At 39.9% G+C, this 27,155-nt stretch overlaps 1 protein-coding gene and 1 long non-coding RNA gene across 2 annotated transcripts; one reads left to right on the top strand and one right to left on the bottom strand.

The window, feature by feature from the left end:
- Positions 1 to 1,722: 1,722 nt before the first annotated feature.
- IL7R (interleukin 7 receptor) lies at positions 1,723 to 16,530 on the bottom strand. Its single transcript, XM_010725335.4, has 8 exons — positions 16,304 to 16,530; positions 11,149 to 11,287; positions 9,737 to 9,891; positions 8,847 to 9,001; positions 8,296 to 8,470; positions 7,777 to 7,867; positions 5,831 to 5,906; positions 1,723 to 4,450 (listed from the first exon to the last, which is right to left on the bottom strand). Exons 1-8 carry the CDS (start codon positions 16,401 to 16,403, stop codon positions 3,956 to 3,958), a joined length of 1,386 nt encoding a protein of 461 aa, XP_010723637.1. The 5' UTR covers positions 16,404 to 16,530; the 3' UTR covers positions 1,723 to 3,955.
- LOC146542134 (uncharacterized) lies at positions 14,436 to 20,414 on the top strand. Its single transcript, XR_014880397.1, has 3 exons — positions 14,436 to 14,833; positions 17,589 to 17,681; positions 20,189 to 20,414. It is a non-coding gene; the product is annotated as an uncharacterized LOC146542134 (long non-coding RNA).
- The last annotated feature ends 6,741 nt before the right edge of the window (positions 20,415 to 27,155 follow it).

Genomic DNA, 27,155 nt, shown 5'->3' with positions numbered 1-27,155 from the left:
AGTTTGTGCAGCTGAGTTCAAGTGCAGGATGTAGAAGGCGTGGGTGAGAAAGGCTGTGCTATTGAGAAGAAGGGGACATCCAGGTTGTGAAAGTGGAGCCGGATGGCATGCAGGTGTTGACATGGACCTGGGAACAGCAGTGGGGGGAAATGCTGTCTTGTAAAGTAAGGAGATCACTCAGTCCCGACTTTCATGCATGCACTGTGTCTACAAGCTGTCTGTAGACCAAGAGTACAGGTGGTGAATCTCATTTTAGTGCCTAGTTGTATTTCTCCTTTTTTTTTTTCTCCTAGAAAAACTCTGTAAGTTAGTGAGCAATTTTATCTATATACACATATTTACCTCAATGACTGTAGAATAGCATGTGATGTTCAGGAATGCTGAAAATGAGACTGCTGAATTATCATGTCTCACAACCAGCAAAATAGCCAGTGACTGATTTTTTCAAGGGATTCATATCCCACAGCTCAGGCCACTTCAAATCTGAGGTAGACCTGCTGGTGTCTGCATGCTGCAGATGGAGCTAATCCCCAAACAGCATTCTCCTGGAGAGGCTCAGGGCTGGTGCGAGCTCAGCCTGACAGGATTTCCCAAACACTACTGCAGTGACCAGGCTGTTGGCACTGGCTGGGCAGAAGTTAGAGTGGCTTCAGGGGAGGGCCACGAAGATACTCAGAAGGCTGGAGCGCTTCTGCTATGAAGACAGGATGAGGGAGCTGGGCTTGTTCAGCCTGGAAAAGGCTTTGGGGAGGCCTGATAGTGGCCTTCCAGTACTTGAAGGGAGCTTACGAAGTGAAGGGGACTGACTTCTTACATGGTCTGATGGTGATAGGATAAGGGAGAATGGCTTTAAATTAAAAGAGGGGAGATTTAGATTAGATGTTAGGAAGAAGTTGTTTACTCAGAGGGTGATGAGGTGCTGGTACTGCTGCCCAGAGAACTGTGGTGCCTCATCCCTGGAGGTGCTGAACGCTGGGTTGGATGGGGCCCTGGGCAGCCAGATATGGTGGGAGGCAGCCCTGCTTGCAGCATGGATTGGAAATAGGTGGGCTTTAACATCCCTTCCAACCTTTGCCATTTGTGATTCTGTGATTCTATGGATGTGGTTCAGGTTTTCATTGCTGTGTCTGAGAGACAGGGTCCTTTGCAAACCTTTCTGCTAATCCTAAATCCCCCTTGATTTGGCTGTGCTCATCCTTGAAAATACTCTCTGCTTCATCATCTGCCCAGATGCATACCTGGATTAAAGTAACCCACGTACTTGACATGAATTAGCTTATAACATTTATGAGAAAAAGCTACAGTGGAATGAATGTGCTGACAAAAGACTGCTTTGTTTTTATTGGCTGCATATTTATCAGCATTCAGCAGCATTACTGAAGCATCTCTGAGGATGCAACCTAAGAGACTCTGCTTTAATGTACACACACCCACGCCATCACAAGCCTGAAGGTTTTTGCTTTTGCTGTTGCTATTGGTGAGGACTTGTGGCTGCACACAGGGGTTTGGTCATTGCTTCTAGCTTCCAGCACAGCTGTGAGCCCCTGGCAGAGGGGCTGCAGCCATAAAGCACCACTTCCACACTTTGACACTTCTGAGCTGTTTGGAATTATTTGGGATTTTTCCTGGCTGAAGCTGGACAGAGCCTGTGGAGTTGTCCTAATTTCAGTGCTGATAGAGCAACATATGTTTAGGGAGACTGAAAATAACATGAGCATGTCATGCAAATAGCCACGTCCTTTTAATACAGTAAGAATGTTATAAATCCAAGGTTACAAGTTATCTAATTAAATAAAATAAGACATGAGGAACATAACGTATATTTAAACATTGGCAGCTATGCAAAAAATATGACTACTGCATTGGAAAAATACAACCATTTCAGCAGATAAAGCAAATATACACCAAGTTGCTAGCACTCTTCCTGTATTAAAAAGCAGTGTACCTTTCTGGACAAACAGGAAGGCTGTTACATGTGGGTAACTTACTGTGTAAATAGTGCAAATAGATATGGGTATTTTATTCATTAAAAATGTACGTTTGAGTTCAGAACAAGCACAGCACATACTGTACTAGATTTTTATGATACGCTTTTGCTTATTCCTTTATCCCCTCTGTTTGTCACTGTGTTACTGGAATAGGATATATTTCCAGCATATTCTCTCTACATCCACAGTTGCACTGTGCAAGTCTGCACAGTATGAGCATTACCAGCAGCTATTTATTTTAATGCAAAACAAGCATTATAAAGCAAATGAATGCCCAGGGCTTTCACTTGTTTTACTGTATTAATAAATGTGTAATTTGGTGAGAAACAACAATAAAAAATTCTGGAAATGTCATTGCACTTCCATGAGCCAACCCCCATGCCACTGTGCATGCAGAGACCTGGGGGTGGCAGACAGCTGTCTTGGAAGCACTGGTTTTCTCCAGCAGACTATGTCAAATGTAACAGCTTCTCAGTGATTATTAGCAGTCAGAAAATGTCTGAGTAGCTTTGACGATGAGGAAGGACTCTTTTTGCCCTTATACTCTGGGAACATAGGCATGTCAATAAAGGACATTTCAAGCAGCTAGAGGAGCTGGCACTTCACAGTAGGTTAACCTCAATCCCAGAGCACAGCAAGGCGGCTTGGATTTCCCATGGCCATGCTGCTGGGCTGTCATGCAGCCACATGGCTGTAGCAGCTTTTTCTCCAAGTGTGTGCTCTCCAGTGTGCAGTGTCCCACAGGGACAGTGGAGTGACTCAGTCCTCTCAATGGCAGCACATGGGGAGTCCCTCAGAAATGGGCACAGAGTCCAGAAAGACAAATGGGGAGGGACGGGGTGCCTTCCTGAGTCATAACATTAAAACTACATTACCTCCAGGCAATTTACAAGCTTCTGATTTTGAAATATGGATCTTTGGATCAGTGGCAAGATTCGTGATGTTTCATTCATATTCCAAGGCCAGAAGCCACATTAAAAAAGTACCTGGCCCAATTGAAAGTATTCTTATGCAGACACAGCCACTTGTGATAATTCTAGTGAGCAAACATTGCCTGAACATCCCTTCTGTCCTGGAAAGTACTTGCATGCTGCACTAATGCTTGCACAAGAGCTGCAGAAAAAGAAAGCAACATGCATTTTATAGTCCCAGTTCAGTTACAGGAAGAACTAGGACTTTGCTTTTCATTGATTTTGTTTTGTTTTCTTAGCTTGAAAATTGCAAATGCACAACAGGAGATACTGAAGTTCTTTAGTACATGGCTGTAGCAGAAATATATATGGATCCTGATTTTAGCTCTGGGGTATGTTTATACCAATAGCAAAGACAGTAGTATATTGGGTTTTGTGCTGTTTTCATCCTTCAAAAAAAATCGGTCTGAGAAGACATCTTCCAAAAGTGATTCCATGTGCTTTTTTCTGGGGGCTCAGTCAGCTACCTTTGCAGCAATCAATCTTCTGAATCCCCAGGTGACTAATGCTTGATAGCAACTCTCATTTACTGTCACTGTCCATAAGCTTTGCAAACTTGTGGATTTCCATCAACTGCAGAGGAGTTACTCTTGGTCTAGTGTGAGAAGGATCAGATTCTGTTTCACTTGAACTTGTTGCCATATTTCTTGTTTAGGCATTAATAAGATCTTAACAGAAGGCTTCACCTCTTTTAGATGTGCTGTTATCCTTGTCCAGGAGTACAGTGTCATTGCTCTGGATTAATCAGATCTGAAGGCCATTTAAATTAAATTACATTTTTCCTGCAGTGGAGATTGCTGCTGGAACACAGAGGGCAGAAGTTGGGCCACTCACTGAAAGGCAGAAGAATCCACACATCTTCATACAGATTGCACTGTGAGCAGGGTGTGATGGAGATGGGAACTAGATGAGACAGAACACAGGATAACAAAATAGAGAGCTACAGTTTCCTGCTTGTTCTAGGGAAAAGGCAGTGTTTCGTGATATCTGCAAGGCCTACTGATTTTTGTAAAAGCTAGACATGGTGACATAGGCTTCTTCATCACTTGGTGACTTCAATTCAGTCTTAAGTGGTACCATGTTGCCATTCTGGGGCTCTGGTCCAGGTTGTTGTGGAGGATCCATGGGAGGAGCAGAAGGAAGGTGAAAACTATTATCACACAGAGGCACCCTGCTGCTGTGGCACAGCTCATACATGCCAGAGCTGCAGATGTCAGCAGTGTCTGTAGACTGGCTGCTACCAAGGAGTCCATGAAGAGCCTCTGCAGACCAGATACCTCCATAATTCATAGACAGGTTCGGGCTACTTTTGTCAGTCCTTGCAGGGTTTCGCTTCAGGTCTGATCCACTCCTAAACTTTGATGGAATATCTGTCTCAGGAGTAGATGGTGGCTGCAGAAAATTTTCCTGTTCGACTTTTGCTTGAATGCCATCCACTTCATGGATAAAAACATAACCAAAACTCTCTGGGTTAAAGCTTATATCAAAATTCTGCAAGGCAAAAGGAACAGCATGGTCAGTTAACAGTAGCCATCTGCATAACAGAAAAGATGCTTCAAGAGTTTATCTGATTTTAGAAGGGTGTTTGTTATTTCTTTAATTCTGAATGTAACCCTGAACAAACTAAAAGGTAGGTTAGCAGAGAATTAACTACAACACCGCTGAATAACTTTTCATATGTTAATCTGAATCTATTCTGTAATCTCCTGCAGGTAGCATCATTGGACTGTTCTGCACAATGTGGTGTTTCAGAGACTTTTTGGAGCCACTTATCTGTTGCACACCAGCTATTTCACAGGAATGAGGGTGCTGAACCTGGCTGTTCCTTTCAGCTTTATCTTCCTAATTTAGCAATGTGATAAATTAAATGTTACCATTTCTTGAAATACATTAGGAATCCTTGCACTAAGGAGCATAAGGGATGCGAGAATCTAAAAATTAAGAACTTGCTAGTAAATCACCAGCTGGAGTGCTGACAGGACAAAGCAGATGAGATCCTTAGTAAAAAAAAACAAAAAACAAAAAAACAAACAAACAAAAAAAACACTAAATATAATAGGCAACCAATTAATCCTAACTGTTACAGTTTGTATCATTTACCCACCAGATTTTTATCTGGAAAAGATGGGCTCATGTACTCCATGGTCTATGAGCAATTCTATTGGCCATGGAAGGGTACATGGATATTGCCAGGGATGTCTGAAGTTGGCAAAAGGACTCCCATCCAGCTCCACAACCACAGTTTCATAACAGCACTAAAATGTCCCAGTGAGAGAGAACCACAGAAATACATCTGGTTTGACCTTGTACCAGAAGAGGACCTTAAACTGGGTTTTTCAGTCCCTGTCAAGGCAAGACTCAAACGTTTCCAGTAAGGGATATTCTACTTCTTCTCTGTGGAATGTACTAGATTTAATTGTTTTCATAGCAAAGGATTCTTTTCTTATATCCAGATGAAGTTTTCCCTGAAGCAGTGCTGGCCTGTTACGTCTTGTCCTGTCTTCGTAAATTCTTGTGAAGAGAGCATCTTGCTGCTTGCTACCATTTAGTCATCAGTAGGCTGTGATTAGCACTCCAGCATTCCTTTCCCACAAACAAACCCAATTGCTTCAACTTTTTTTCACATATCAAGTTCTTTAGTCCTCCATAGTTAGTTAGCACAATCCAAAACTCAGGCTCTACTTGAATTGTCTATTATATCTATACCTTTCACTAGCATCTGCCTGTGCAAATATTAGCTCTCTTGAGTGGAATGTAGTCATTTCTGAAAGGTGGATTGGTTAGTGCAGCAAAGGAATGTTCCTTCTGTCATGAGTATAAATTTTGTTCCCGATAGTCTAAATCAAGTGAAAAAGACATAAAAATACATACATTTTTTGGCTTCTTACACAGTCGCTCCAGAGTTATTTTATGATCAGGAAGATTTGGCCACACAACAGGCTTGATCCTGAAAGAGCAACAGTAGACATCATGGGGTTCAACAGCAGCAAAAATGAGATGCGTTGAGATACCAGATGTTCACATTGTGTTATTTGTACTAATTCTCACAAAGCCTTAGGAGTGGCTTGCATTACCCAGAATAATGACTGAGAGATGTTCCAGAAAAAAAAAGCAAAGACAAGAGAAGAAGAGTAGCTATAAAGGTCACCTAAAAGTCTCTATTCTTTTGAGTGCACAGACTGTCTCGTTTAAAGAACTGGGTTTTTCTGTAGCATTTTCTGTAAGTGAAAAAAAGAGGCTGTGGTTAGAGTGCAAATTTGCAGAAATTTGCCTCTGCATATTCACATTAGCCAAAGAATTGCGTATTTTCCTAACCCATAGTCATTTTCCTGTGCTTCAGGTATCTGCAGTACAGCTTTGTCTCTTCTTACTTCTAGCAAAGTTCTCATGCTGTGGTGCTGTGGAAACCCTTAGCCATGATACATCCAAGCAACACAGCCTGCCTGAAAATCAAGATTGCAGTGATATAAGTATAGTAAAATATATCAGCACTGTCTCAGCAACATTATAATATCATAGATATTCCTCTTCATATGTGTATTTGTGTACGTGTGCAAATATACCAAGTTATAAAAACAAATGAATAAAATAATAATAATAATTATTAAATAATTAAATATTAATATATTAATTATTTTTTATTTTTAATTATTAATTATTATTTATAAATATTAATATTTATATATTAATTATATATAAATTATATAATTAAATAATTATTAATATAAATTAATATAAAAAGATTCAACATTTGCTTTTTTCAGCAGTTTTACACATGCAGAACTTCCAGCAAATTTGGAGAACTACAGGTGCTCAGTAACACTGAAGAGCAAGAGCTAGAAATCTCAAGCTACATCCATGATTGTAAATTAAACAGCACCAGAGAGTATGCCTTGGCAGACAGTTCAGGTGTCTAAAATGTGTAATAATTAAAAGTATTCTTGACATGCATTAACTGATGTCACCCGAATACATGGGAAGACAATCCTCCTCCATGTGTAACTCAGTAGTAAGCACAGCCAAATGTTGTCCCCAGTAGAGTGGTTCACATGCAGACATAGCTGAAGATGTCAGCAGAGCTGCCATGGGCAGAGGCTGAATGTCTCCATGCAGCCCTGGGCCTCCACCTTGCAAGATGTTCATCTCCTGTGTTTTGGGAGTTTTTCATTTAGATTCCAGTTCTACCAGATTATCCATGTATGCGTTTATTTTCTTAAATTTCTCTACTAACTGGTACTTATCTACTGTTGGTAGCCAATGTTTACAAAAAAAAGCCAGGGGTTTTGTGCAGTTTTGCCACACAAATGAACGTGGACCCAGCTGGGTTCAAAGCTGACATCAAGTCCTTGCTGCAGAGCAGTGCCCCACCACTTCCAAAAGCAGAGTCCTGCTGACTCAGACTGTGAAAGAAAAAGAGGCAACCTCCCTGCTATGCAGTTTCCATACCTCTCAGAACTTTACTAAAACCCACAGTTTGCTTTCTTTTCTGCATCTTGCTTGAAACTCTTGAGTCAAATGTACCTCCAGTGAGACACCAACTACGTAAGTGTCTCATGGTGGCTTCAAATCCTTGAGGGTCTCAGCATTTCAAGTCCAGGACTAAAGTCTGATTGAAGCAGCAGAGGTGTAATAGGCCAACTATTGCCTGCCAGTACTGCCTTGTTTCCCTCTTCTATTCTTTGCTTTTGGAATGATACAGAGTCTTAGAAATGGGAAGAGGATAGTTCACAGGTACAACAGGGAAAGCAATAGAACTGTCAGAACAAGACTGGCTTGCAACTTTCTTTCTCATATGAAAAGATCTAGATTACCATTACCTGCTTTCCCAAAACATTAGGATCAGAACAATCATGACAACTGACAGAATGAATCCTGGGATGGAGAGTATAATCATGAACATGCTGCTATCTAAAGGCAAACACAGAACATCTGTCAGTGCATATATGTGCCTCACTGCTAGACACTCTAATTGTAATGCCACCTCAAACAATCTATTAGGGATGAATGACCAGCACTGTACTTTCTTACCACTGGTCTGGAGCAATACTGCATTTCATGAAAGTGGGGAGGTACTGGGTAGCCATGACTCCAGTCTTAGCTGAGCTTCAGGCTAGTTCCCAGCTGCACTGAAGCACCATGTGCTCTGCTGCTACTTGCTGTGTCCTTATGGCAGCATTGATTCCCAGCCTACTCTATGTCTAGGTGCTGCCAAGGGTTGGAACTGCTATTGCCACTAATTCATCCCTCCCCATGCTTTCATCACTGCTGCTGCCAGGAAAAACTAGTGGCCTGAGAACCCCTTAGCTGTCTTGGACCAAAGTGGTTTTTGCTCATACAGTTGTCTGTAGAGTGCTTTCCTGTGGTCCTGAAGCTCTTCGAAGTGCTCCACTCACTCCACATGCCCTTAAAGTAATCTCCATTGGGCTGAGAACGTACTTTCACTTCATACAATGCATCTGTTTCGAGGTTTTTTCCGAGTAACTTTATCTGAAGGTATGGTGATTCTATGGTCTAAACACATAAAAAAATGCAATTACTTTCTAATAGGCATAGAAGATAAGAGCAGAACCACCAAAGTAAACATCATTACTATTACACTGTTGGTAATGAACTTCATACTGTTTCTTCACGATGTTATGTCTTCCATTTCCATGGCAAAGCCCAAGTACAAATGAATGAAATCTCTGTAGCCCAGAGAAATAGCTAACAGACAAGAACACTGTCAGCCATGAATTGCTTTGACTATCAGAATGCCAAATATTGCTCCTTTCCAAGCTGTCAGTTGGAAAACTGAGAAAGGCAGATCTGAGAGTTTTTGCATGTTACTGATATTTACATGAAAAAATTTAATTTCAGAAATTAGGTAATCTTAACAATATATAATTACCTTCCAAGTGCTTTCTTCCTGCCGATAGGCTATCTGGTGTATTAATTTGTCCTTTAAATATTTCTTCCGTGAGTGTGGTGTACTATAATGAACAAGATATTCATTTGCCTCCTTTTGGTACGTTATGTTTATGTCAAACGGTACCTCAGGCTTGACTGCAAATAAAACCAAGATACAATGGAGTCATTTTCAAGTTAAAACTCATTAAGGATAACTATGTAGGTTGAGAGTGAAGGTTGTCCTGAGCTGGGTGAACTTTGTGTTTAGGTCAGCTCAGCATTACACCTTTGTCCCAAAAGGAACTTAATGATGACCAGATGAATCAGGATTGTGCCAAGCACAGCTTAAGAATGTGGCATGTCAGATTTATTCTTGGAAAGTAGTTCCTGAGTTTAGACATGTCCCAACTGTGGCTTTGATGTTATCATTCTTGGGCTCTTAGTGCCCCGTCAGCACCACAGGCACCACAGGCTTCACCAAAATGCAAAGCTTGAAAAAATGAGATCTTTCAACTCTGTGGTCACTGTGTGGGACTTCTAATTGCTGCTGAGCTCGTTCTAGAATTGAACTGATAAGCCCTGATACTGTGCAAGTCCTAGTAAGAGATGAATAAAATGTCCCTGCTTAGTAATACATCCAGGACCAGGACTAGCTGCTTTGACCAACTGCATAATAATTTAATCTACATCCAGTTCTGGGCTATTAACAGCAGAATTCAGATGCACGTTTTGAATGGATGTTAATCATGTTAGGCTTTGAAGCATCACACACTATCAATACCCAAATCCAGACCTCATCCCTTCCTTGACCTTTAAGTTTGCCCTGGACAAACTTATTTCCTTCCACTAATGAGCATACATTAATAATGTCCAGAATGCTCAATGCCTTACCAATGTCAGTTACAATCAGACTCCTGCAGACCCTTCTCTTTATCTCATATTCCACACAAATGTCTTTATTTGAGAGTATGTCGGTGAATTGTAAAAAATAAACATCATCTTGCTTCTCCATATTGAAACACGGGTAACTGCTGTCTTCCTTGGTACTGTTGGCCAAAGCAATACAATATTAGTTTCTTCTGAGTCTTACTGTAAAATTGCATGGGAAAAATCCTTGCTGCTAATTTCAAGTAAAATGAAGTGTGACACCATATTAAGTAAGAAAAAATATCATGCAGATAAGGAGATTGAAAGATAGATAATGCTTTTCCTCATGGTATTTGAGCATAACAATCAAGTGATATGAGTCACACTAAGAGTCCTGGAGTTCTCCAAGAAAAAATCAGTTCAAAACAATAATTATTATATTGGAGATCCATCTGTTAATGTGTCTTTACAAATGATCTTACTGCTGTCATATTTAAATATTAAGTTATATGTATGGATACTCCCAGATAATGAGGAATTTCCTGTTGATAAAATTGGCATTATATACAGGGTCAGTGGTCAGCCAGGCCATGAGGGACTCATGGTATTGTTTCAGAAGTCGAAATGTGTCTGCTTGTTCTTCCATCTGTGCACCTCTTGTGTTTGTGGACTGCCATAAAACCTCAGCCAAAATTCTGAGTAAAATGCAAGGCAACAGAAAAATAAACTAGATAGGAGGAAAAAAGAAAAAGTAATGATTAGAAAAGTAAGGTGCAAAAGAAAAGGAAAATCCACTTTTGCTTGCAGCCATAGTACATTTAGTTTCAGTAGAATCAGACAGAGAGAAAGCAGAAGTATGCTACAGAAACAAAATCTGAAGTTCATCATCTACATGTATCAGTTAGAAAATAAGGTGCAAGAGCTTCATGGCCACAGCTACAAATGAAAATGTCTCATGTGTTTGGTAACTCTTCTGTTTTTGTATACTCATTTCATTATGGTTGTTTTGCATGTGTGCAAAGACAGTTGCTTAATTTTAATTTTGTCTTGACATAGATAATGATATTTCCAGTAGAAAACCAGAACTCTCTCTCTCTTTTTTTTTTTTTTTTAATATCATTTAACATAAAGGAAGAATACTTTCATTTTATGCTCAGCTTCACCAGAAATGACAAATATTTCAGAGCAATGGGTGCAAGATGAGAAATATTGGAGATGTCATAATGCCCTTTACAGATCCTTCAGTTGACTTTTTTCTTACCAGGGTTAGATTCTGTTTCAGTGAGCTCTTCTTCACTAAATATAGTATTTCAATTTGGTAAAGCACTCTAACTAAATTATGTTTTTCTGTTCCTATTTCCCAACATTTGGCAGTGTGACTCACTGGTTCTTAAATTTCCCAGAAGTTTACCAAAGGATAGACTGAGAGCACTTACCACATAGCCAGGGTATAGTTAGTGTTGTGAGGAGGCAGCTCTGTAAAATTGCAGGTCAAGCTGCTATAGGAATCCTTAAATTCCAGCTGGCTGAAACAGTCAATATCAAAATTGTCAGGTTCATCATCTCCGAAGGTCCCTAGAGAGAGATTAATAGGATATTACTGAAGCAAACCAGTATATGAATTCAATTTGCTGCTTCATTGTAAAGAAGATTGCTTCTTTATGTGGTTGCATGAAAGGAAGAGGATCAGCCTGTCTGTTCTGTAAGAAGCAAAGAAAGCTTGCTCAAAATGAAATTAAAGGACACTTGCATCTTCCATGATTGCTCTCTGTGCATGCCAATGAAACTCACCCACTTGGTACACACTGAGGTACATACCAGTCTGTAAACTATCAAACAACACTTCATCAGAGTTTGGTGTAACCTATGCCTGTTCTATTCTGTTACTTATGAACAAAGAGGGATAGCATTTTTGTCCTTGAAATCTCTGTGAATAGTCCTGTCTTCATATGAAAACAGAGAAAATATCTTGTCCACTCTACCATCTAATTGCCCCAAAACTTGAGCCAGGCATGGGGCATTGTCACTGTAGAAGTTGTGGTTCTTCATACCAAGAAAAATTGGGACTTTCTCCATCTGGAAATCATCTCAGAACTATCTCAAACAGGTTTTTAATACAGAAATACGCACTGGGGAAATATACTGTAGAGCTGCTGCCAAAGGTGTGTGGGGCTGATGTTCAAGGCTAGTATCTGCTTATAGGCACTGGTTAGTTTTAACAGCACTTATTTGTACAAGAATTTCAGTGCAGAACAGCTTGGAAGTATATCAGACACTCATAGCATTGAAGCAACAGATCACGGCAGAGGGGGCACACAATTGCCAGCACTGTGCCTGCACCAGACATCCCAGCAACCCCCAGCAGCCTCTTCCTGGTTCTGCCCTGCCCATGCTCTCTGCCACGGTTCCTGAAAATCCTGGGGAATTATATGGGAGTTTTTGGGAAAACAAAAGTACTGTGACACAAAGCAATTAAGCACCACAGCACATTTTGACTGTACTGTAGAGTCTTCTGAAATGTCACAAACTTGGACTGAGGAGCGAAAGCTCAGACATTCAGCCAGAACATGTGTCTTCCTGCAAATTTGCTTTGATGACTCATAAAACAATCATGATTTGACCAAGAGCATACGTCTCATGTCCTACACTTGGCATAGATGATGTCAGTGAAACAAAAGCTGATGGTTCTGAGAGGACTTCTCCCTGGCAAGCCTGCCAGTTTAACCTGATTTCATGAAATGCCACATGCTGTAGCCAAGCAGACAATGAAGAAGTTATTACAAGCCCATAAATGGATTGCCAAGGCAGGAATGTCTCTATCCCTTCCACCAGGGGTTCAGCATAGCTGTGATAATATTCAAACATATTCCCACGTCCAGGGACTATTTCCACTTCTTTTCTTGGCCCTCTACTTCCCACCTCCTCAAAGTGCCCGTTCCGTGCTATCTCTTTCAGTGTGAAGAAAACTTGGACTTCTCCAGGGATATCGGTGATTCGCGTATTTGTATTTACAGTATGGGGAAATACCCATGGAAACATTTCCAATGGAAAATCCCTCCCAGAGAAAACATCAGTCATCTCTACTGTTGCCCAGTGGACTCAGATCACTGAGGGGTGAGCAGCCACTTGGACATTGTAATTCATAGTCCCGCTGGTGATACTCATAATCCCCAGCCAGTCATGCTGGAGAGATGCAGACCTTATCCAAGGTGAAAGCGCACCCGAGGATCCAAAACAGCTTAATAGCAGAGAAAGCAGAGGACAGTTTTGTTTTGTTTTGTTTTTTGATTGCTTTAGAAGGTAAGTAAAGAGTGTCACTCCCAGGGTCCCTAACAGCCAGTGCTTCCTGCTGACCTCAGATCAGAAATGCATCTTGATATGAGTTTAGATAAGAGAAGTAATTTAAAAATCACTCAGGAATCAGAAAAATAGGCAAAAGCAGTGCAAGGCTGAAAAGTGAGCTGCTGCCATTAGCACCTGTGTTGGTTAGCAGGAGGGATGAGAACATATGATGCTTCTCTGATCTATCTCCCAAGCTAAGAGTGGCTGTTTGCCACTAGAAGCAGCTGGTGCTAAGAAGTTCCAGGTCTTCCCTCCTCACTGCAGGTCTGGTGTCACCTGTCCCATAGGGAGTTAGTAAAAAAAAAAAGAAAGATGATGACATGGGACATCTTCCACCAGTGCTGCATGTTTGAGAAAACACTCTGTGCAGCTTAGACAGTGTAGGAAGAGCGCCACCCTCTTTGACTACCAGTTTAAGAGAGAAACAAAAGTTCGTGCATCTCCAGAACAAGCTCTGCAGCAGTTTCATGCAGGCAAAATCTTGACAGACAGAGCTCTGAGAGGTCTGGGCAGAAGTATAGCTACAAAAATGGACCTTACCTTAACATAGCAGAGAGATGCTGCTGGATATTTTCTGAATATAAAAATCGCATATACCACACTTCATATAAACACACAAAATGGATAAATATTTTCAAACATAACATATCAGAATGATTTTTTCAGGTATCTGCTACAGTTTTGCTGAAAAATGGCAGAAATTTTAATCTCTGTCAGTCTGACTGTATATTACACAGTTCCAGCTGTCGTGTAATGTTTAAACAGCACAGAGAGTCTTTGTTGCTGAGCAGAAGGAAAACTAACCTTGTCTTTTTTACACTGAACTTTCACATAATTGATAATGTGGTTCCTTATTCATTGAAATAATATCCTAATCATAGGATATATAATAAATAAAGATTATGAATGAAATATGAAATCTGAAATGTTTTTACTATGTTTTTTTCCAAGGACTGAGTGATTCTTTTTGATACAAATGTGCATCACCTCAGTTATACCTCTTACCTCGCCCTCAGAAACTCAGCATGCAAATGTGTCCACTACATAAACAGTTTCAATGACTCCAACATAAATCACATTGCTAAGGACTCAATACACAATTAAAAATTTACAAGATGATAATTTTTTCTCTTTGAGAAGCCCAGACCAGACAGATACCTGAGCCTGGCAATACAGAAATCAAGACAGGGCTTATTAGAGGGTTATTACAGTGCAAGAAAAACTGATCTTTTCAGAAATGGTCGTCCCTTGGGTTTGACCAATATCCAGCAGATATGTTCAAATCACAGCAGGAGTCTTACAAGCCTTTACCAAGGGTGCTAGCAGAGACTATTCTTGTGTGTCAGCTTTACGCTTTGAAGCCACTAGGACTAACCACAGTGTGTAAATCTGAAGGCACTGATAAGTGCCTGCATGCTCAGTGACTGAGTCTGCAAAGTCAACAAAGTGACCACCTGCATGCACAGAGCCATGTGATATCTCTAGTGCTGATGACAGCAGACAGTCCATCACCTGGACTTAGGATTGATTTGATTCTGGGAGGACTTGTTTCCATCACAACAATTTTGCTGTGGGTTGCACAAGCTGTACAAGTCCGGAGAAGAAGGCCACTGATGCTGACCATCCTGCTCATGGTACCCTGCCCCTGGCTGTGCCCATCTGCAGGATCATGGCTTCTCTACTGTTATTTGCCTGGGGCTACTCTTCCAGGCCAGGAACAGAGCCAAGGAAGCACTTCTGACAAGGCAGCCTGCCACTCATCATAGAGGAGGAGATAAGGCAAGTGCCAAAATGAGCTTTTTCTTTAATTTGTTGGTCAAACCTGTGGCACTCATGAGGAAATCATAACAGCTGGTGATTGCTCTGTGTGGATTTTCTGAACATCTTTCTCTTTAATTCTAAGCAAAGTATTAGTTATGGTTTACTGGAAGATAGTGATGAAATGAAAGAAAGGTCTTCTCCCCTCTGCTGTTGGGAAGCCCTGAGGATGTCAGTGACATCAGCTATAAATCACTGGCACTGACCTCTCACTGCTGCAGCTTTTTGCAAAATCTGGCTCTGGGAAGCTGCAAATTGTATAAACAAAATATAAACAGAAAAGAAACAAACAAGTTTGAGAAGTTGCAATTCAGAGCTCTTTTCTGTTTTCCTCTAACTCAAAAGTATACTATGCATACCCTATCTATGTCTATATGAGAAAATATATATATCTATACACACACATATGTATTTATGCTATACTATACATGACAATCAAGCAAGATATTCCTTGAATTAAATCCATGAGAGCATAGGTACACAAACATCACCTGCCTAATAACCAGAAGACACTTTTGCTCCCACACGATAAAATTCTGGTGTCCTATAGCTAGCACTGAGTGACAGTCAATATCTTTCAGAAAAATGCAACAAGCTCTCTCACCACTGTTTATTCGTATCAGACAAACATTTAACAAATCTGATACAGAATCTGTAAATGCAGTTTTTGAGATCCCTTTTCAGAAAAGGAATAGCAGATTTAAAGACAGTGGATTTTATCATAGCTTTTTGTGTTTTGCTTTTCGATTTTGATGCTTCTAAACAATTTTCACTTGTCCTGATAAGATAATGAAACCTGCAATAAGCCTGAATTTAAACTTTTGAGATAGTTTTTAATTCTTTGTCATGTAAGGGATTAATATTCTTAGTGTCGGGCTGTGAGAAGCCCCTGGTCTCAGCTCCTACACTGACAGAGACTGGGACTATCCCGGCATACATCTTTCACAACTGCTTAAAGAAAAAGAAGTAAGTTTTTCTTTTGTAATGGAACAGGTTAGGCCACATTTGAGGTGCATTAAGACATTTTCTGCAGAGGAAACTGGCAAAAGAAAGAGAAGCCAGAACTTCAGCCTTCTTTGATGGCAACTCAGAATGATCCTGGGCTGCAGAAAAGTTAAGCAGCACCCTACTTATAGGTGCAACTCCTCACGTAAACACTAGAAGCAGCAAGAAAGGATTGAAAGGTCTGATCTTGCACGGCTTCTGCATATGGCTGTCATTTTATACAAGTTTGAACATTGCAAGGACAGAAGATTTGGGAATGAAACAGATAATTCTCCGGCTCTGCGTACATCTCCAGTACTGGCACTAAAACAAAGAGAATAGAGGCTAAAACACTAACATAATCAACCCAGCAGTTGCATTTTTGAGCTCTTAGTTCAGTTTTTCAAGATCATACAAGAGTGCAAAGATGAACATGAAATGACTCACCATCACCATCTGCTGAGGTGTAACCACTTTCCCCAAAAGTGGTATGAAGAAACAAGATGAGAATGCTCAATACTGTACTTGTCCGTGTCATTCTGAGCATGCTGCATGTGTGCAGGACGTGTGTGTGTGAAACCCCCACTCACTGACTTTATACTAGATGCAGAACAAACCCATTGCTTGATAAAGAGACCGCAGGCAAGGGAAATGTAAACATACTGGCAAGGATGACTAGTGGCAGAGAGCAGGAAGCCAGACAGAAGATATTTGCAGAGCTTTTACTTTGAAACACATTTCCCATTTCAAAATTAAGGACCTTCTGGGTCAGGCCCATTGAAAGCACTGATGAAGTCCAGTGGGTCAAGAGCAAGCTTCACGGACCATGCTCTTATTCGATCTAGTGAGATTTTTGCTGCTGATTTTCCTGAGAAAATGGTTCAGACCTCATATCTGCTTTCCTCTCAGTGGAGATACACAGGTCCCAGAGAGAAAAATCTTCCAGCTATAAAATGCTAATTATAATTACTGTTATTTATTCTTTAAGTGTTGGCATCATACAAGCCAGCAATGTGCCTGGAAAGCCAACCGTATCCTGGGCTGCATCAAAAGAAGCATGGCCAGCAGGGTGAGGGAGCGGATCCTGCCCTCCTGTTCTGTGATGGTGAGGCCTCACCTGGAGTACTGCATCCAGATGTGAAATCCTCAGTACAGGAGAGACACAGACCTGTTGGAGTGCATCCAGAGGAGGGCAACAAAACTGATCCATCAAATGGAATACCTCTCCTATGAGGACAGACTGAGAGAAGTGGGGCTGTTCAGCCTGGAGAAGAGAAGGCTGCGAGGTGTCCTGATAGTGGCCTTTCAGTATCTAAAGGGGAACTAAAATAATGAAGGGGACAGACTCTTCGTCAGGGTCTGTAGTGATAGAACAAGGGGGAATGGCTTCAAGCTCAAAGAGGATAGATTTAGGTTGGCTATAAGGAAAAAGTCTTTTACAGCGAGGGTGGTGGGGCACTGGAGCAAGTTGCCCAAAGATGTGGTTGATGTCCCATCCCTGGAGACTTTCAGGGTAAGGCTGGATCAGGCCCGGGGCAACCTGATCTAGCTGTGCATATTCCTGTTCATTGCAGATGACCTTTAAAGGTCCCTTCCAACTCTGAGGATTCTATGATTGTAAGGACAAATAAGGCAATGTTGACAAAAAAAAAAAAAGGTTATTTACAAGATTAATCATGCAAAATGCAGATCTGAGAACAAAAGTGGTACATTTCACTTTTTTTTTTTTTAGGCTTTGGACAAAGCAGAGGCAGAAAAAAGATGGAGACGAGGTTAAATATTTCCTTTGCACACTTTCTCTGGCTGTATACACCAACATACTCTGGTATGTACTACAAGGCCATGCACTAAGCTGACTGATGTGGCTAGCTACAAGTGAGAAGAAGACCTGAAAGAGGAGAGCAAGCTCCAGATCAGCACTGGCTGCACCAAAAAAAGATTTATGTTGCAGACATGAAGGAAACTGAAGGCAAAGTTGGTAACAATGCCCGAGCAAACTGAAAAATCATGACGCTATAAAAAGTGCAACATACCACCTACAGTGGCTTTTGCATTTCATTTTCAAAGAATTTAAACCACTCACCAAAATGATGAAAACTCAACCCTCACATCTAGACCAGCGTCCTTCTCATCTGGATGTTAAGGTCTATCTTCCAGTGTAGCTCCCTGCTCTAGGCAGGGGCAGTGGGGATATTTCTGGGCTCCCTAGCTCTATTCTTTCTTTAGGAAAGAAATGTTCCCTTTTGGTAAGGCATTCAAAAGACAAAATTTAATCCTTTAAACACATTAATTTCTCTCCACTGAACACAAAAAGAACCCAAAGTAACATATAGATAAACATCTGCTAGATAGATCTCCAGATCCATCCTGCTCACAGGCACAGGTGGGATCTGCTGGGCTGCAGCCACCTCTTGTACAAAGGAAAACAGGGGCTGGATGCAGGACCACGGAGCCACTAGAAATGGCCTGACCTTGGCCTAACCAGGCCCACTCAAGAGGAGCTTGAAGGGTTATTTGGGGAACTTCTTCATTCCTACAACATCCCCTCAAGAAATACGCCACTTCAGAGAGTTAACTGGCAGGTCTTTAGGAGTAATTGACTTCTCATCTCTCAGTCCTGACCTTCCTGTACTTGATTTCAAGTTTGTTGACCACAAATGTGAATCAGAGATTGGGTCTCAGTGAATTCATGTCCCGAAGGATTGTCCTTTCTTGATAAAGAACACTTGCATCTGGCTTAGTAATATTCTGTATCATATTATTCTAGAAATCAGTAAGCTAATTTCTACTGCATTTTCAATTGGAAATGTCAAAAAGGGACAAACTTTGTCCTGGGCAAACTGATTACTGCCCGGAAATGACACTTTTTCACTTTAAATTTGTCTTGTTTATAATTGAGTGGGCTATCACTTCAATCATTTTTTTTTTTTTTTCCTGTTTCAGCTGAAGCAAACTAAAAGAAAAAGACTTTTCAGAAATAATATTTTGGCTGAACCTCAGACAATCTTATTAACAGAGCTGTGCTGCTGAGGGGATTTCCATGTTGTCATAGCTGCATTTTGTCTGGGTGGGGAAATGAGGGACCACAATGAAAAGAAAAAAAAAAAAGCCAACAGCCTAGTAAAAAGAAAAAAACAGAAGCAAAAATATGTTTTGTTTTACTTCTCAGCCTCTGCTTCAAAAGTTATTTGATTTCTAAGACGCATTTGAGTCCATCAGTCTCACACTGGTGTCTTCCTCTAATGTACTAGAGATGGGAAATCAAATTTACAAGAGTCCAAATTTTAGGGTAGCTGAAGTGTTAATACTCAAAGGGTGGAAAGGAGACAGAATTACCCTTTTCTTGCTGTGCATTTACTCTGCTATAAATTTACTCTGCATCTATCTCCTAATTCAATGTTATACAAGAAAGAAAAAGACTTCTTCCTGAATCTAGGCTTAAAATTTGAGCAGAGGGATACATTTGTTTATTCTGTTGTAACAGTCTTAGATCCTGTGGAAAGCTGATGGATCAGGAAAATTAAAAATATATAAAAAGAATGGTTTAAAGCAATTACCGTTTAAACAGGTAAGGCTTTGGATGATACAGCAAAACCATACCAGTCCTTCCCAGTGGTGTGCCAGTTCTCACTGTCTCAGCACTGTTAGTGTTTTTGAGTTATCCCAAGCCTTCTGACATTTTTGGCCGTAGTCTAAGGCCAGGTGATAACCCCCACTGTGGAAGGAATTTTTTTCTGTGTCCTGTGGTTCTTAAGTGCAGTCATGAAGTTCCCACTGACTGCTACAGGAGATCTTGTAATTTCTTGTGCTCCCGCTTGCCTTTCAGCCAGTGATTATGACTAATCAAGCAAGTCATTTATAGATTTTCACATTTTATACAGCTCATTCACCCATTTTTTAGTACACTGAGGATACAAAGTCTGTTTTGGCTCCAAAAAAAATGGAAAACTCTTCTCAATTTACTCTAGATTTTTTTTTAAATATGAAGATGATAAACGTCATCATTTTACCACCTATCCATCTCAAACATGTCAATTCAAGGAGATCCATCACCATCTGTGGTTGCCAGGTTAAACAGGTCCTCCAGACATACCTCAGTATGGACACAGGTCATATAGACAGTCTGACAGTCAGAAGATACGGGCATCTTTTGGTGTGTTCTAGACAGATAACTTTAGGTGAAATCACAACCCAGCTTAGGACTGGGAGGGAATATTTCTCATGTTAATAAAATTTGTCAGAAGTTGTTGGGCTTCTTGGCTCTCTCTATGGCACAAGGCATGTGTTTTTTTTTCTGTTCCCTGGACTATTAATAAATTCATTTCATTACAGAACAAGAATGTTGGTCCCTCTGCCTCACTTGACCTGTCCTGCTCTGCCCTGCACCTCAAGTAGACGGTGGGATGGAGAGAAGGATGGCACAATATATTTTCTCTTCAATAAGCCATGGGTGCTAATTCAAGACATACTTTTGACACCTATTTAGGTCTATCCTCTTTCAATACAGTATTTAAATTTGTGCATAAATTTAACGCTTGTAATCTTCTTTAAATTAAAGCTTCAGCACTTGTAAAAAGTCTGCCATAGGTTGTTTTTTTTGTTGTTGTTGGCAGGAAGAAAAAGTGGGGGATTCATGCAGCTCTTAAACAAAATTTTATTATTTCAATAAATGCAAAATCCAGGTGCCAACAAATAACCATATTTGTAAGTTACAGTTAAGGGTTGATGGAGACTAAAACACATGGTTATTATTATTTTGTTGCTACTGTTAGGAAAGAGTATGGTAAAGCTGAAGTCAATAATAAAGCAGACTCTTGCTAGATGTATTAAATATTTACTCAAGTATAGTTTAGATTTTATTCTTTTTTTACCAGATAGGCTCAGAAGCAGAAATCATCCAACCAGCTTCAGCAATGAGAAGGAGGTCTTCTACACAAGAAATTCACATTTCTATGTTGTTGTTGTTTCTTGACATTTCTCATTCTAACCTGCTTTGAGGGACTTCTCCTTAGCCTCAGGATTGTTTTTCTTGGTATTTTGCTTGTCCAGGAGTGGGAAGTGTTGCTTAAGGCAACATCACCATGGACAACAAGACTTGAAGCCTCAGAGAGAGAAAAAGGTTATGTATATATGTTAGATAAGAAACCAGCTCTGGTAAGAATTAAATCCTGAAATTGAATGTAGTTACTCTGGAGGACATTTTGCTTCCTCCATCACCAAATTACACTGAGATTTAGAGTACAATGTGCAATGCAGGGTAAGGAAAATACTTAGTCCAATTCTAGTCCTGAAGAAAGGAGGAAAGAGAAGAAAATTTTCACAGTTTCTTTGCACTTCCTTTGTCTTTGAGGTATTGATGTTTGAAATTATTGCTTTGAATTTCCTACCGGAGCACTAATAAATTTATTAATAAAGGAGCCCTGTGACGCTAAAAGAAGAATAAAGAAAAATAAAACAAAATACTGCAGGTAAGGAGCAAAACAGGAGTGGTTTGCATTTCAGTCAGGCTTTCAAATACTATGAGACCATTTCCCAAAACTACATGAGGGGCTAAAAATGGTGATATTTTACCCTCTATTGAACAAATGCAGCAACAGCAGCAACAGGAACAGTCATACTAATACTTTTGGACTTCTTTTGCTCACCTTTAAGTTCCTAAGTCTTTAGGGAATGCTGAGGGGAAAAAAAATTCATCTGTTTTCCACAGCCTGAATTAAAACATAAGAAATGAAAACTTAGACTGCCTTTACATTATTTTCTCTAAGTCTTAAGAAAATTTATGAAGTACTGCCAGACATTGCTCACTCAGGACCAAGTTTGCTCAACAACAGTTGTTGAACATGATGTTGGGAAAAAAAAAACACATAGTTTCAGTGACAATTAAATATTTTTGAATGTGTTTTAGTTCTAAAAAATATATTAACCAGATTCCTGAAATTTTGAAATTAAATATGTTTGATTTTTCTTTCTTTTTAATGAGCATGGTATAAAAACTTTCTTTATTTTTCAGTTTAAAAATCTGAACTACAAAAAAATTACTTGGATTTGGCTGAATACAGTCTTTAGGCATATGGAAACAGATTGGATACTTAATATTAGCCACAGGATTTCTGCATACTGATCCTATTCAAAAGATAAAAGGCAAAGGGATGTAGGAAGTTCCATGTCCAAGTGTGACCAAACTGTGACATAGACCTGAACTCTTTTCTGGTGTTTGAGGGAGTTCTGCACATAGGCACAATGCAGAACATACCACATGGAAGTTAGGCCTTGCAATTTTGGGGGTGACTACAGATGCAGTATTGCAAGGCACTTTCCACGCCGAAAACGCAGTTTTGTTTGCGTTCAGCTCACTGGCTGTGAGCTGTGAGTTAACATGCAAAAATACTCTGTGGCCAGAGAATCTGCACATGCTTTAGGGAGAACTGGCTACCTGCATCCCCTTAGCCCAGCCTGGCTGTTCTCTTTCTTCCCAGATCCTGCAAAAGCTTTAGGCTGCACTCTGCTCTTCATGTGTTCTTCTACCTGAACATAATGCTGATTTCACTTCACTAAAACACCTGCAGGAAAGCTCAATATGTGCTGGACCTTATTGACTATCTGAGAGATGCAAGGCCTCCAGAAGGATCTGAATAGGCTGGATCGATGGGCTTCAGCAAGACCACCTGCAGGGTTCTGCACTTTCGTCACAGCAACTCCATGTGACACTACAAAACTGATGCAGAATGGCTGGAAAGCTGCATGGAGAAAAAGGATTTGGGGTTATTAGTCAACAGCCAGCTGACCATGAGTCAGCAGTATGCCCAGGTAGCCAAGAAAACCAATGGCATCCTGACTTGTACCAGTAATAGTGTAGTCAGCAGGAGCAGGGAGATCGTTCCTCTCTACTTAGCACTGGTGAGGTCTCACCTTGAGTGTTGTGTTCTGCTTTGGGCCCTAGACTACTAAGACACTGAGGCACTCAAATGTGTCCAAAGAATGGCAATGAAGCTATGAAGGGCCTGGAATGCAAATCTTAAGAAGGGCAGCTGAGAGAACTGGGATTGTTTAGTTCAGAGAAGAGCAGGATCAAGGGAGACATAATTACTCTCTACAGCTAAAGGATGCTGTAACACGGTGAGTGTTGGCCTCTTCTCACAGGTGATAGAATTACAGGTAATAGGTTTAAGTTGCACCAGGGGAAATTCAGGTTAGATAATAAGAAAAGTTTCTTTTCAAAAAGAATGGTAATGCTTTTAAACAGGTTGACCAGGGAGGTGGTGGAATCACTGTCCCTGGAGGCTTTCACTGTGCAGATGAACCGATTAGGGATATAGTATAGTGGGCATGGTGATTATAGGTTGCACATTGAACTACATGATCTTAAAGGTCTTTTCCAACCTTAATAATTCTATGCTTCTATAATTAGCAGATTAACATTACATACCGTAGTCTGGATTTACAAGCATAGCACTGAGTTTCTTATAAAAGGCAAAAAATTTTATTTCAGATTTCACTCCATGTGGGCAAAAGAGAGGAATGTTGAAGTCCAGATGAAGGGAAAATTCCAAAGATCTCATAAATTTGTTCGTTTCATGAACCTGTGCAAAAGCTTTGTGTGAAAGTTCTGAAAAGCAATAAACAAGGAATTGCTTACAGGCTATGGAGGTTGCCCAACCTTTCAATGACCTTGGCCTGAGGTGGAGTTTGAAACAAAACATGAAAACAAGTATACCTCCTCCTCTGGTTTCACTTTCAATGGCAAACAGTACAGGCTGAGCTTCTCAGTGAGATACAACTGCAATGGAAGTTACTGATTTCAAAGCATTTGTATTCACAACTAGAATGTGCCAACAGTGCCAACTGCACAGAATTGCCTTGGCCTGGGGAAAAGTTGAAAGAAAGAGAAAAGAAAAATAAGAAGGGAAACAAAAATTTGAATACTGAATGAATGAAGAGGAAAAACAGCAATAGATAGAAGCTGCTGAAATGCAAATTTGTTTCAAACTCAGATTCAAAGAGGAAAATGTTCAGTAAGAAACATGTGCAAGGAGAAAATAGAAAGATGGTTATCACCATATACATCTGCCTAGGTTCAGGCAGTGTCCATTGCTTCCCTCCAGGGTCAAACCAAAAGTAGCATCAACGAAGAGCTTCTCTTAAGAAGACAGTGGGGAAAGCCAGGTGAGACTGATGGTTTGGGCTCTCTGCCCACGTGACTGGCAAGAAGAGGAGAACCAGCACACCCAGGGAAGATGTCTGTGTCAAATCTTTCAGAACCTCCTTTCCGATGACACAGTGCCATTCCCTGAAACCTTCAGGTGTGATCAAATTGTTACTTGGACAATTAAAGACTTTAGCATTTATATTTCCATACTTGAATATTCCCATTCCCTGGGAGTTTTCTCTGGGGAAAAAAAAAAAAAAAAAAAAAAGAGCATTTCTGTGCGAGTCACATGCCCTGTATAATATACCAAACTATTCTCTAAAGATTTAACCACACTTGAAGAAAAATCAGGAGAAAGCTTATAGGTTTGATGTTATAACCACTGAAAAACAAGATAGCCTCATAATCCACAATCATTGACACACCCAGGATGATTATGTTAATGTGTATGGTGAAATATTATAACTCTTTTTGCAAACTTAATCATATTTATATCTACAACAAAAGTTTTCATTCCTTGTCAGTGATTTGCTTATTTGCTTCTGTCTCTGAAAACTTATTTTGAAAGCTAGAGTATTCATCACCTCTTTATATCTGATGTGAAGAAACCCTTGCAGGGACAAGCATGGGTGTTACATTACAAATGCTATTAGAATAGTGACTTTGCCCTTCCTCAGCTGTTGTATTTAAATTTCTCATCTTCCAGGTGTAGACAATGTTTTTCAAAATGGAACCTTTCTGTTTAGCTCCCATTCTAGGGAAAGATTTTCAAAGTATAGAAGTGAATGAGGAGAAAAATCTCCTTCTGGAGATTTGTGCTTCTCCGTGACGGGAAAACTTCGGAAAATCCCACTGTAACTTTTTTGTTAATAAGTATTCAGCTTGATTTTCATAGCTCTTCAGCATCCTACATAGATCTGTTACAACTGGTCATAACTTCTAAATATTTGACTGTGTATTTGAGTAACTAAAAATGGATTTCTGATTTTTACGACTTATTTTAGAAAAGACTGTCCATAGTTTCTTCTGTGGAATACTGTATACCAAGATGTTGCTCCAAATGTTCTTCCCATTTTATAGCCCCTTTTCCCAGCTCCTGGTTACATTTGACAGTTTTACTGATCACTTGGAATTTTCTCTCAACAATTATGAGAAGTGGAATGTATAATAACACTTAGCAGAAATGTCCTGTGCTGAAAGTGATTTCATGTTAACTCTTTTGAGACATAGACTATGTAAGAGGAATGCTGATTTTATTCTACGAAGAAGTCAAAAAGGGATAGCCAATAACCCATTTCTGTCTGTTTACATTTAAGTGCTGACATTGCTAAGTACGGGTTTTAAGGGCATTCAGGATATGGAAGGTGTTGTAGTTAGCTCACACCAGTGTCTCTCTACCCAGTGCAAGTTGGCTGCACAGTTTCCTTTTGTCTGTTGCATTTACCTTCAACCTCACTTTTACTTTGCAAAAGCAAAGTAAATGGAACCATGGTACTTACAACACACTGAATTGAGACTGCAGATAACAAAACTCACAATTCTTTTATTTTTTTATGTTTTATATTTTTTATTTTTTATTTTATTTTTTATTTTTATTTTTTATTTTTTGAGATAAGTAATTATTAGAGAGGAAGCCCACTTAGAAATGTGAACTGTGAATCCTGCCAGGAGCCCAGCATCTCAAATCTCAGCCTATTCCTTTCATTTGTCCATCAGATTCAAAGAGCTGAAATGGCTCAGAGGAGGAACTGGACAATTAACATGGTAGGTTAGGAAAGAAGATTGGAAAAAATGCTGATGTTTTACCAGAACTGCATGTTTTGGAGTAATTTCTAATTCTGTCATACTGTATACTTAATGAAGGCAATCTCATTAGCAGTAACTAGCAGTTGAAAGGAATAGATGAATGAATACACATTTTTACTGAAGAAATAGTAGCTGTCCGAAGCACAGCTGATAGATTGTGAACCAGGATCTTACACTTAGAAAGTAATAAAAATAATACCAAGGCCTTTCCCTTCTGCTCAGTTTTGAAACCATGAAAAGCCTTTACCAAAAATGCAACTTCTTAATCTCAAGGAATGTGGATTTCCACTTTTATTTCAGCTTCACTCTATTTCCCCTGAAATTGTTCGCTTATATAAAACCATCTGTCTGTGGATTTCAGTCATGCAGCTGAGCAGAGCAACAATGGATGTAGTGTGGGAACATGGTGTGCATCAGAGCAGGACATTGTCTCTGCCGCAGATATGCAGTTCTTGGTCCTCTATAGTTTTGTTAAATCTGCCCCAAGCTCCTCTGCTATCTAACCGTGGTTTACACTGTCACAGAAGTGGTATTTTAACAAACACATGCAGAATCTTGAAGTTTCCTGACAATCAACTCATACACACATGCAAACACGAAAATGGTTCAGATAGGAAGCTATCAAAAAACTGTTTTCCTGTTTACACAGCAGAGCCAATACTAATTACTTGAAAAGTTTATCTATAAAGATATTAAAATGTTCTTACCACTATAAAAATAACAAAGTTCATGTGGGCTGAATACTTGAAATTTTCTGTTCCAGTGTAAGCATACTCAGCTACCAAAACAGAGGGTTCAACCATAGTGATCAGCAAAGAAGATAACAGACGGAGGACTACAGAGAGTTAAACCACTTGAACTGGCTGGAACTAGTTATGTAGTTAAGCTAGAAAGCCTCAGAACAGATTTTGGAAACAGAAGGAGATTGATAACTTATTTGTCAAAGCTGTTTCCCATGCTCAGGGCAGTGGGAAGCTGCAACAGTGGGATTTTTTCATGGGCTTTGGTGAGCAGCAGACCCATCTAGCTTTCTTCTTCTCTTTGTATATTATTAACCAATAGTTGTAGGAGCAATATTTGTTTTATGTAAATAACTGAAGGTTGTTTTTTTCTGTAGTTGCTAAAAACATTTGTACTTGGATGTGATGACAATTGTTATCAACATATGAACCAAAACATGTGTTACTCATTTCTCTCTCACTTTGTCCCTAAAAAGGAATGTGCGTTCTCCATGCAAATTACTAAATGAGCAGAGGACTGAAACATGCCCTGAAAACTGCTAATTCAAAGTGGAAATGAAGTCTGTGAATCATAAATACTTTTCTGCGTCTTCGAATCAGTTTGTGA

This window comes from Meleagris gallopavo, chromosome Z (genome assembly GCF_905368555.1).
Source record: "Meleagris gallopavo chromosome Z, MGAL_WU_HG_1.1, whole genome shotgun sequence".
NCBI classification, from domain to species: Eukaryota; Metazoa; Chordata; class Aves; order Galliformes; family Phasianidae; genus Meleagris; species Meleagris gallopavo.
Note: the sequence above shows the minus strand (reverse complement) of the source record. Positions and strands in the feature narration are given on the sequence as shown.

Excerpts from the sequence above, each read along its gene's own strand:
- IL7R (XM_010725335.4), bottom strand. The coding sequence starts at position 16,403 with ATGCTCAGAATGACACGGACAAGTACAGTATTGAGCATTCTCATCTTG. Across the intron at positions 8,471-8,846 it reads AGGAAGAAAGCACTTGGAAG|ACCATAGAATCACCATACCT; the intron begins GTAATTATATAT and ends TTATGTGTTTAG. Across the intron at positions 5,907-7,776 it reads CTAATGTTTTGGGAAAGCAG|GATCAAGCCTGTTGTGTGGC; the intron begins GTAATGGTAATC and ends TTGCTCTTTCAG.